At 36.9% G+C, this 12567-nt stretch overlaps 1 protein-coding gene across 1 annotated transcript in view; it reads right to left on the reverse strand.

The window, feature by feature from the left end:
• Window positions 1–12567, reverse strand: part of LOC144446854 (tolloid-like protein 2) — a 37163-nt gene that overhangs the window by 98 nt on the left and 24498 nt on the right. The window contains exons 2-9 of the mRNA XM_078136695.1: window positions 9864–10036; window positions 8934–9167; window positions 7901–8044; window positions 2345–2546; window positions 1814–1992; window positions 1273–1446; window positions 410–553; window positions 1–78 (exon numbers count right to left, since the gene is read on the reverse strand). The exon at window positions 1–78 is cut by the window's left edge and continues 98 nt beyond it. Of these exons, the coding sequence (XP_077992821.1) occupies window positions 1–78; window positions 410–553; window positions 1273–1446; window positions 1814–1992; window positions 2345–2546; window positions 7901–8044; window positions 8934–9167; window positions 9864–10036 (1328 nt within the window). The remainder of the gene's footprint in view (window positions 79–409; window positions 554–1272; window positions 1447–1813; window positions 1993–2344; window positions 2547–7900; window positions 8045–8933; window positions 9168–9863; window positions 10037–12567) is intronic.

Raw genomic sequence — 12567 nt, forward strand, 5'->3', positions numbered from 1 at the left:
ATTGTGTCAGCTGACTTTGAACATCTATATTTGTGATGGTACCATTGCCAGCTTTTAGAATGGTTGTACAGCTTGGTTCTAGGTGAACAAATGAAAAACAAGTTGAAGTCAAGTCACATTATTGCATCTACTTAAATACAATTCCATAATCAAGTCAACATATGGTTTCCTTCTAAACGTTTACTAGAAAGTTGTATTGTATTGTATTGTATTATATTGTATTGTGTTGTGTTGTGTTGTGTTGTGTTGTGCTGTGCTGTGCTGTGTCGTGTTGCGTCCTGTTGTGTTGTGTCGTGTCACCTTACACGTCACTTAAATCACTTACTAGTACATTAGGTTCAGTTTTAGGCAAACCTTACACGTTCATGACCTTGAATACATCCAAGAAAGCATTTATTGATATATTCACCTATAGCTTGGTATTTGATATCTGCACCAATACCCTCCGATGTCCAATACTTTCTGTACAGGATGGTAACCACATTGCCCTTGGCCAATATTGGAGGTGCATATGTACCTTCGTAACTTCCCAAAAATCCAGACTCAGTATATTCTGTAAAAACAATGGCGGTCATTATTGAACCGGAACGAATGTTGCATGTTCAGTCTATTATATAGTATACACATACACATGTTTGCTGTTCCTATATCACATACAAGATTAGCCTTTGTAGTAATATACTGGATAATCGATCTGGAAAGAGTTTGCGTATAATTGCAACCTACAACAAAAGCAATAATGCCTGCAATCTAACATGAACATAAATCCTTCTGAAACGTTTACGGGCAACTCATACCAGGCTTTGCCATTGCTTTTAGAAGCTCTTGGCTTAGAAGCGAAATATCGGCAATCGTTTTAAGATGCAATGCAGTTCAAAAACTGAAATAAAATACACGCACATGAACAATCTTAAAAAAAAACTTTCTTAAAATAACAACATATCTGAAAATCTCCTGTACGGTAAACACCTAGCATATTGAGAACACAAACAATATATACGATTTACACGAGTCCCTTCCACTTCTAAGTTGGTTTTTCTCTACTTTTACCAATAACGTCATAATATATATAAGCGTGTAATAAATAATGCACTGCAGGGGAAGTCTGACGGTTAAGCACAGATGTAAAGAGGTTAGTGGTTTTATGACAATTCCTTTTCAACACTGTCCTTTTTACCTTGCAAATCCTAATGAAATGTGTAGTAAATAATTTATCGTATTTTCAGCTAGTAAGTAACTGAAGACAAAAATAGATATATACTTCACCAATACCTGTTCCATCATACATAATTAAGTGGTCATCTATATGGTGGGATGCCATACTGAAGACAGGAAATTCTAGGTAAACTAGGAAGCCTTTAGGAACCTCGATGAACCCTGTCCACTTGACTTCAATTCCTCTTTCGCTGATGAAACCTTCTGAACCATTAAAGTAACGATATAAACCTTGAAAAAAAGACAAAATTGAGTTTTATGAAAATTTTGGTGTTATAAATACTAAAGAATGTTTTGATATTTGCAAGTTGGTTTACGCACAATTCGTATGTAAATAAGGATAACATCTTTAAGATGTATTCGTCGCCATTTTAATGATTAATTGATTGGGTAACTGTCATAATGAAAATGTATTCATTTTTTGAATGATGAATGAATGAATGAATGAATAAATGAAGTATTTATTATTGCTACGTAATCAATTGATCGATAGATCGATTAAATATAGATAATTGATTTCGTAGTTGTCAGGCTAGTGGTCTATTTATCGATCTATCGATTGGTGACGTCATAGGTATAGTATAACTGTTTATCCTACCTGTTTCATAGGCAACAGCAAATCCTATGCCTTGATTAGAACTATCACTTCTTTGTAATCGTAGGAATAAATGTTTACCAGTTGATACCATGGCTGCTTGTAGATGGTCATGTGAACAGAACCGACCAATCAGTGGAGAGGTTTCAGAGTCACCATCTCTTACTTCGACATACTCGTCCCTGTACACAAATGATAAAAAACCAAGCTAAAAGTTACCCATTTCTCTTTTGACAGCAAAGGCATACACATCACAGGATTTGATACCAATATTGAGACATAGAATGTGATTTTATTATCTAAAAGGGTCTGGGCATCTCACTCCAATGTCTATCGTCTGGCAAACTGAGGCTAAGTTATTTGTAGTTATAATCTAAATGGTAGATTCGTGTTTATCATGGGGAATGGTCCCACAATGCATCATTCAAAATGGTGAGATCTAAAGTGTCTTCTCATAGTACATGTTAGTGTCGTGTGGCCTTGTTCCTAGCATTACTAGAATAGTTTCTCTTATTTAAAGATAATACATCTTACGTGCATTCGTCATTGCCTGCGATGTCAAATTCAGTGAACTGCAATAGAATAGGATCACGTCGTGAGTTGATCACCCAAATACACCCATCACTGTCTGGAAAATCAGCGGTATAGTTTTGGCTGGTAATATTGCCTCTTGTGGGGTAAAATCCATATCTTGGAGCAGGTTGGCCAATGTTGATACGATATTCACACTGTGGAGCTAGATAAGAGATGGAATGAATTATCGGGTCTAAAATATCACATGCCGAAAAAAGAAGAACGTAAGGAAATATTTCTTGGAGATTAGGAAAGATATATGTATAGGAAAGTTATTCGAGTGGGGGTTATTGACTGGCACTGACGTATATATTCCCATTATGGAGTTTACATTAACAATATTGATGCAGAAATAATCAGAGACATCCTGATAAAGGAAAAGGAGCAAACACACAAACAAAACAAACAAAAACAGAAACAAACTAATAAATAAATAAACAAACAGCAACACCAAAGACAAAACAAAACTTAACGAATATAAACAATGTGACAACCGATGCATTTTTATAATATATCTTGACTCAAACCACAATCACCTGAGATATCTGGGTAGCAATCCTTTGAATACTTATTTTATATATACCGATGTTGTAACTTTGCAGTTCCTAAGTCCATAAATAAACAACTAGTTGCCCTTTTTTGATTTATATAAATTTGAATAAAACTGTACTTTTAGTGGCATAACGGGCTATAATTAAACAGTGATTTGCAGGAAAAAATATAAACGCTATTAATATCATAGAGTAGATCAATACTATCAGTGCTAAAACTAAAAACAATTGTAAGGAATTATTTACATTATTATGCAAGAATAGTTTGTAGCTGCATTTGAAGCCAACTTAGAACATACAGCAGCGTAAGGTTATTTATTGAAATTGAATTACTGAAAAACAGCTAACAAGCAAATGTCTTTGTGTAAAATTGTTGTAGAAGAGGTTCTGTAGAAAATGACGTCTGCACAACCAAGTACTAAAACCAACTACGTGCACTTTATTGACTCCTACAAATCACACACATTTCATCAGTTTATATTGAGAAATAATTTTATTTGATGAAACTGTGTAAAGGAGGGTGTTTTCTTACATAGTTAAGGCGGGTAACCAAGCCTGTAGTGTCGTTGTCGAATATTGGTACGCAAACAATAACATCGAATATATCATACCTAATACTCATAGATTTCTACCAGCTGCTATAGGTGATTACCTGCACAAACTGTTATTGGATGGCGAGGTTTGTTTTTACCCCTATCTATCTGTCTGTCTGTCTGTCTGTCTGTCTGTCTGTCTGTCTGTCTGTCTGTCTGTCTGTCTGTCTGTCTGTCTGTTAGTTTGTTAGCAAGATATTTAAAAAAATGAATTAAGACGAAACATTGTTGTAAGATTGCTTTTATGACACTACAAATAATATATTTAAGCAATAAACCACCCCCTGGGGATAGTATACCAAGAGGTTTTGACCAGTGAACGAAATATATGCACGAGCGATAGCGAGTGCATATATTGAGTTCACTGGTCAAAACCGAGTGGTATACCTTCCCCAGGGGGTGGTTTATCGCTATTATATTATACCAGTATATTGAAAATATCGGAAACAAGATAAGGGTGAGGTTTTTTTGTTTTTTGTTTCTCATCTCCAATGGAAAAGTCAGGTGGGGCGGGCGGGCGAAATAAAAAAAAAAGGGGGGGGGCAAGAAAAAAAATCTGTATTTTTTCAGTTCTACGCTCTGTCCTTTCTGTCCTGTCAGTCTCTCTATAACTTCTTTTCTCTTCTCTTTATTGAATTCCTTGTTACAAGTCTCTTTCCTTCATTTTAGCAAGGTTGACAAGTCCGTAGAACAACTTTGTAAGAAGATGATTGAATACTTATCATCCTGATGGATGTATATCTGTAGCCATGAACTATTGTATGATTTTATCAGGAGTACTAATACATTCGTCCTATTAATCAAAGTGGCATTGACATCGCTAACAATTTTTTCAAGTTATCCAATTTGAACTTAAGTGTGTAACTTTTTGAAACACTTACGTGATTGTCATCAGTGTACGAGATGAATTTTCATTTATATAAATAATTATATGACACATTTTTCTTCAGTGTGAACTTGTCAAAATAATCCACCAGATAACATGTAAACATTTCTAGAACTCAGAACTCCTTTTGGGTTTACTGTTTAAAAGTAATTAAAAGTAATAATGTAAACATCGGAATCATGCATGTCATGGGTCATGAAACGCTATGGAGTCAATCATTTCCCCGATGATAAAACTGATTTAAAGCTAAAAACTGGTCAAGAAATTAGGAATGCAGTATGACTTTTACCAATTTTAAGCATAATTTTGAAAATGATGGAAATATTCTGAGCTATTATTACATTGCAGCTAAATGTACTGCGCGACAGTATTAATTTCGAGCCCTGTCCCACATCAAACCTCAACGGCTTCAGCCATGATGAAAGGCACATGCTGCTCTGATGTAACAAAGGGGGTGGGTGGGGGGGGGGTGTAGACGGCGGTGTTCTGCCAAGGATTCCAACAAGTGGGGACAAAGGCCCCTTGGTTGCAAAAAGTGGTGCCATTTGACAGGGAGTGGGGTCAATTATTATTGCTATGAAATATTCATATAAATTATCTCAGACCACTATAGAGATACTGTAGTCTGAGATATTCCATTACGTATAGAGCATTACCTAACTACATAAAAAAATTCCATTCATAATAACAGTTCCCAGTAAGCTATTTTTGAAAATTGTGTACTACACATTACACCTTATAAAAAGAAGGCAATTAAGATTATGTAATTTTAAGTCATTTCTACAGAGTATATTATATATTGTTTAGAAAGATTGGACAGCCAGGTAGTCACAATTTTTAATCTGAATATCAATGAATAGCAGTGCTCAAATTCAGAATTCCCTTTTTTCAGACAAGGACAAAGAACAACTTCAAAATAAGTCACAGTGAACATATGATTGAATAAAAACTTTGAGAAATCCTAAACTTGTAACCACTTGTTTCATTTTTAAAATTGTTAGTACACTGCTGTGTTTATCATTCCCTCTTCAAATTCATGACATTTTGAAGAAAAAAAATCCCTGACTTTAAAAAGTACCAAATGTGAACGAAAAACTTACAAATAATAGTCAAACAAACTTTAAAATAATTTATTTTTTATTAATTAACCGTTACTGGCTGTGTATCATGATTTGGTCCTGCTATATCAAATGACAGCATAGTTACATACCGTAAACTTAACTTGATACAGAAAGCTGACATTAGGTGTCCTTGAAACTCAGAACTTCAATCTTTAACTAAAACTATCAACAACGTCAAAGTTGGGATGCTCTGTAAATACAACATTAATTTTTTCTGATTTGCACAACAAGTTCGTTCTTCATGTCTGACCGGGCGCACATGCATCGGCCGTCTATAGTGGCCATGCCATGCCAGTGATTACGCATTGATTCAGTGCCCAACATTCACATGTGTCACTGTCAACATCATGCAACAAGATCCCCTAACACAGCTTTTTCGGAATCAAAATACACATGTACTCATTTAATTTAACCCATCAACAAATGAAAATCACAACCTGTCCCATAAATTTGGTTTACTCAGACTTCTGAGCTGTGGCAGATAGATCATTAGATGTTCCGCGTTCCGGTAGCAAGTTCAGTGTTTCGCACACATCAGTGAGTAGGTCAGAGGTCACGACAGTGACGGTAGACAAAACATGTGACGAGAAACGCTAGACGTCCATTTCGACGTCTCATCTACTCCCTCTAATGTTTCAATTTGCAGATAAAGTTTATCAAAGTTGATCTTTTTGCGGCATTTTTATGTTAACAATAGAACTGCGCATTGCCACTGTATCTTATATGATGTCAACAAAACTTTCCCTTACGCAGTCAGTATACTTCTTGTGGGATTGACGTCGAGTCAGAGCCTGGCCTGGTCCGGCCTTGGACTTAGATAATCTTGATGTCTGCCGTAAAATGAATGCGCCAAAGCGACGCAAGGTGGGAAAATTATTGCGTCATTCGTAATTTTAGGGGGCCAATGTCGCAAGGTCGTGGCCTCGGCAGAACTGGTCTACGACGCCATGAGGAACCTTACAATTTTGCTGTGCTCAGGGGTCGGTCGGAAATAAAAAAACTTTTTTTTTCTGATGTCGGAGCTGCAAATTAGGGTCGGTCGGGAGATGAGAAACAGAAAAATAAAAAGGGCCGCCCTAAGAACTAACGTTTTCTCGTTTCATATGCGCCCCTGTGTCTAATTTGCATAACAATAACGCTGCTTTTCAAGACAGCTGATCTTGGCCTTAATGTGAACGTCGTGCAGCGACTGGATTTATTTTATCTGCTCGTCGTTTCTAGGGATAATCTGTACATTGATCGGCTCATTAAAAGTGCACAGTGATGAATAAACAACCTGTTTGACTCAAGGTATAAACTTGAAGTGGTTTATTAAATACAGCGTGCTTCGATCGTTCCCGGCCGAACTCGCGACTCGCGTGAAGTGAGACGATAGGCATGGCGGCAGGTTGATATTTACAATGTATTTATATTACTGGAAGTTACGTCAGTAGATTTTCGGGTTTGAGGATTTCCCTCTCGGATTGATGACTGATACTCTAGGACAGGATCCCAGACAAATTTCTTTTTAGATTAATGGTAAGTCGGCCAGTGTAACCTCTTTCACTTGCTTCATTTTTATGACAGGACAGGACAGCTCACCTCACCAATGTTTCCACTCCAGCCGCGCCGAGGCTGGGACCGCGACCGATCTCGTGCATGCCTAGCGCCTTGACCTTAGTACATGTAGGAGGCGATGATTTGAACAAATACGCGATGACTGGGTTGCTTTCGAAATTTCCTTCATAATTTCTCATAAAATATTGTCTCATTGAGAGAAAATCCTCCTCTGACAATTCGAAGAGTTCACTATCAGTATCACGGCGGACTACAACTCAATGCTCGTAGACGAACAAAATTTGGACGCGTGCCAGCAGTGCATTATCGTACCAGCAGTGCATTATCACTCGTTTTAGACGCGCTAGCTCGATGTCTAGACCAATCAGATCCCTCGATTTCCACCATCAATATACTGGTATAATATAATATATATTATAGCATTTTGATGGGGAGCCACGGTTGCTATAGCAACCTTAATAAGCGGAATGAAAAACTAAATTTTGATAAATATTTATGGACACACTGTCTATGGTACAAAGACCAGTCGACAAGAGTTCGGTTGAGATCAAGGGTTACCCTAGCCTGGCAACCAAAAAAAAAAGAAAAAAAGAAAAAGAAAACTGATCTGAAAGAAATATGCAAAGTGGCATAAATTATACGAATCCATAGGGTTGTGTTACTCAAAGAAGCGGATGGAAGTACACCACCTGACCCAAATGTTGTTGATGTCATGGTAACCGACATGTGAAAAATATGTTATTCGCCATCTTATCCAAACTTAAAGTTCCAGACTTTAAATGGAGAATGTGGTCAAGACCTTGCCTTACCTTCTGCGTAATAAAAAGCTTCAAAGCCCTTGTCTTTCTCTCCCCATCCACCATCGTCCGTATATAATGTTATGATTAACGAATTACTAGATGACAGCACTGTTGGTGCGTACTGACCACAGTATCGGGCTACTGTCTGTGTATCTGCAATCAATTAAATAGAAATACTGCTATTGAAGTTGTATATATGTAACTTTTGGTAAATTTGTGACTCAAATATAGTCAACTAATCAATTCAACATTGATGTAAATTTATCAAAATGAGGGCAGAGTAACTTAACACCTACAATGTATTTCTTTTATGCAAACCATTTTTTAAATCTTCATGTGTCACAGTTCATCAGCTGAAAGAATCAACCAAAGAAATGAACAAATAAAACATACATACATACATACATAAATACATACATACATACATACATACATACATACATACATACAGACAAACAAACACACATACTGTACACATACTAAATGACATAATTATTACTGAGGAAACCTAGCTTTCGGATTGTTAAGACAGACACAAACTAAAGCTATTATATTATTCTTCGATGTGCTAGATTACACAATACAGGTGAGTGATAGAGGTGCCTTTGTCGTGCGGATATAATGAAGATAGCGTACACACTAGATGTTCCAAAAATCGACACTGCAAGACCATTGGTCATAATCTAGAATCGCCACCCTACTGTTAGTATATATAAACAAACGTCCATTAGATCCCTTGTATCAAGGTGTCGAAACGATAGCTTTAATTTATGTTTATCTTTGTCAGCAGGAAGCTCGGTTTTCTCTGTCGTATTAGGTGAGTTGGACATATTTCAAACAAGGGGTTTTCATAATACGACAACATTTACTATCATACTAGATATAAGTTACGAATTGGTAAATTCCTTAGTATGGAATATCGCTACGTAAAGAAGTACAGTATTCATGCTAGAAAAACAATTGCGAAGAGCAAGTATACCCAGCCCGATCGTTAGCCAAATATCTCACAAATTTACCTAACAGTCGTCATTGTATTACGTACCGTCTCGTTTCAGTCCGTTTCTGACGATTATCGTGCTGTAATCGGGAAAATAATATCCCCTAGCCCAGCACAATCCCCTAACATCGCTATTAATGTCGAAAGTCTTAAAATCTAGTCGTATTCTTAAATTCTCCGGCACTATAATTCGCCACTCGCACTGTAATTTTGAAAAGGGGTTTGGGAAATTGGATGTGACTAGTCGGCCTTCAAGTCCCGTGTAATGACCAAAACAATCTGTAATAAAGAAGGAAAAGCATGCATTTGTATCATATGATTATAGAGTCTATGAATATGTAAGTAGGTTTAAGCTGTTTGACTCTGAACTGTAGAAATGCACGATTCGAGGAAGAATTTGAAGTACTTTCATTCGGAGATTTATTGCATAGATTGCAACAAAGCGCGGCCTTGTGACTGTCATTACTCTCTACGATTATCAAGTCGTCAACGTAAAATGTATCCCAAAAATAAACTGTTTAACTTCAGAAAACGCCATTCTCACTAAAAGTAAAAATCAAGAAAAAAAATCAGGGGTCCCCACACAAAATTTTGAAATAGAGGTCAAAATGATATTAAACTAAGCCATTTTACAATCCAATATGGCCGTCAATTATTGTGTTTACAACTCTATGGGAGAAAATCAAAGATTGTCGCTGTCCTCGAAAGCAAGATGGTCAAACCCAAAAATTTCTTTTATCAAAGTCGGGCCCAAGATGCATTCCACCTATTAAAGGTGCCTTGAAAGCATTCCCTGTTGACTATTATTGATGACATTTTTCAGTCCTTCACTGAGTCGACTTACCACCAGCTCTGTAATGTCCCTTCAAACGTAATCGTTTTACTTACCACCAACTCTTAATCTCCCTTAAAACCTCGCTGTATCACTTACCACCAACTCTGTAATGTCCCTTAAAACCTTGCCGTTTCACTTACCACCAACTCTGTAATTTCCCTTGAAACCACGTCGTTGCTTGATACCATCAGAGTGAAACTTCATGTAGACACCACTTTCTACTGTGATCACTGTAGGTATATCATCTCCACAGTATCGACCATACAATGGGGCCAAGCCTTTACGGCCCTTTCGCACCTCCAAGTAATCCTTCCTTCAAAGCAATATCAAACTAAGAAACTTGTCTGACACATTCTGAGATGAATACTTCATCACATGTAAATTGCCAATTTGGGTAGCTGGCTGATATAGTGTGGTTTAGTTGTTCCATAGACATACTGGATAATTACGTCACACTATAGGGATATTTGCTTGTGTTGCTTGTTATACTATAGATACGTCTATGGTTTGACGATTCTGTAGTCATATTGATCGGTGACGTCACAATAAATATGACGTCACCATATTGTCATTGTTCAGTGCACTGTCACGTGTTCGACGTTTTAGCAGAGAAAATATAAAATGATGATATATCAAAATTCAAGGTATTCTGAGTAATATGCATGTGTAACTAATAACCGAGAAATAAACTTAGAAGAGAATTCAAGAGCGTATGGACTGAATATTTGAACGTTTTGACTTTGCACATTCCGGCATAAGAAACACTATTTTCAGCCATAAGTTAAAAGTTAAAGCTTTAAATAATTTTCATGAGCCATTAATCGCTCAAATTCAAAATGAACAATTTGACATGCACGCTCGCGAGCAGATAGACATACAGACAGACAAACAAACAGACCGACACATGCAGAAAAGAAAATGAGAAAACAAAAGCAACAACATATGATAAGCATGGGATATTATTACCTGCAGTCTTTACTCCTCTCCAGATCAAAATATTAGTAATTACGACAGTTCTGCAGTGGGCACGTCATTCACACGGCTGTAGACACCCCAACAAATCGTCTGTACTATTTCACTGGAGGGGGTGGGTCATAGTAAAGAATCAGTGCAAGACAATGAGTAATCAAATTTATACGGTGGGGGGGGGGGGACACTGAAGTGAATTAGACCTTGGTGTCGTACATGCGCAGTACATGCGCAGATTTCACCTTTTCACGACACAAGCAAAACGAGATATATGAATGTTGCAAGTAGTCAAAATACAGAAGATCGTTCAGACTCTCAATATTGACGTTCGATGTTGCTTGTCGTAGTCTAGTACTATCCCTCCTCATCGAATGTTTGAGATTTCTCTTTCAACATTGTTTTAATAGACCACGTTGTTACGACCCCAGTCTGTGTAATTGGAATGTCATATGTTTTACTCTTACTGTCGAGTTATTTCTGTTGTTGTACTTATTCAAGTGCTAATGTATGTGTAATCACCTAATAATCAAACTGTATCAGAACTAGAATCCCACAATTTGACAATTCGTTGAAAACAATTTAAATTAATGGTCTCCACTGTTTGTTCACAATATTTACACATATCAAGCCGTACAACACAGAATACAGTCAACGACTAACAAAAGTTGTTAATTTACTGACTCAGTGTTACTTAGAAAAATAAATAATGTTTTGGTGTATTTTATCAACGAGCATATAACAGTAAACAAATTACAGACAACTGGATATTGTTCGTACACTGTTTGCGTTTCACATCAACTCAGTGGAAGGTGTTATCTACGAAACCGATAACCCGAGTTTGACCGATGATACGAACTTACACCTTGGTTATCGGTTTGTCAACGAAATGATATGAATATGTTTACTGATGAAGGAAAAAGATATAGGGAAGTTTTTGAAGCAAATATGATATGTTAACATATGTAGGCCACTTGAAAATACAGACATACAACTTACCTGACCCACACCAAGACAAATTGCTTATTAAAACAATGATGTACGCCAAAGTGAACATTTCAGAATGCTCCATGTTTGCTTTGGTTCCACTAATAATAAGGAGATGGTTTTATACAGTAAGATGTTGAAGGTTTAGGTGGTCATTTGGAAAACAAAGCAGCACCCATCGTCGACTGTGTCCAAGGTTTCTCACCGATGGTGCGGTGTCGATCCACATGGAGCATTCAGAGATTGACCTTCTGTTTGCTTGTTGATTGTAACATCGCCTGTTTCCGTTTGATCTGATTGACTGTTGTAATTCTATCGAAAACAGAAGACATGGCATGACCTATAGCTACTGAACATATACTAGATAGGTATCATTATACAAACAAAACATGCTGCCGAAACTTAACACAGTTCAGGTGAAACCAAAGAGTCAATTTTCTGAATTGTTTTCAAGATAAAAAAGTGAAAGAAATGTTTTGAAACGTTGTGACATAACTTTTAACTGGGAAAGCGATTAAAAGGGAAAGTGAAGCTGTTCGTATTTACTCTTCCTCTGCAACATTTCATCACAAAATGCCCTCCAGCTGGATCCTCATAACACAAACACTGTGACACTGTAACACCGAAGAAGGAAACATGGTATTATAATTTATTGTTTTAACGTCCATTTTTGTTTATTACACAAATTGATTTTTGAATGAGTATATTGAGTGTTTTTCCCCAATTAACGTAGGTAGACGTTTTAGCCGTGACTACAATATAAGATTAAGTGATCGAAGATTGTTAATCGAAAAAGATACAATTGTGCTAGACTGAAATGGGTAATGGGAGCTCTTTTCGATCGAGCGACTGAAGAGCGCCCACAACGACAAATACGTATAATCTGGATCG

This window comes from Glandiceps talaboti, chromosome 15 (assembly GCF_964340395.1).
Source record: "Glandiceps talaboti chromosome 15, keGlaTala1.1, whole genome shotgun sequence".
In the NCBI taxonomy this organism is placed as follows: Eukaryota; Metazoa; Hemichordata; class Enteropneusta; family Spengelidae; genus Glandiceps; species Glandiceps talaboti.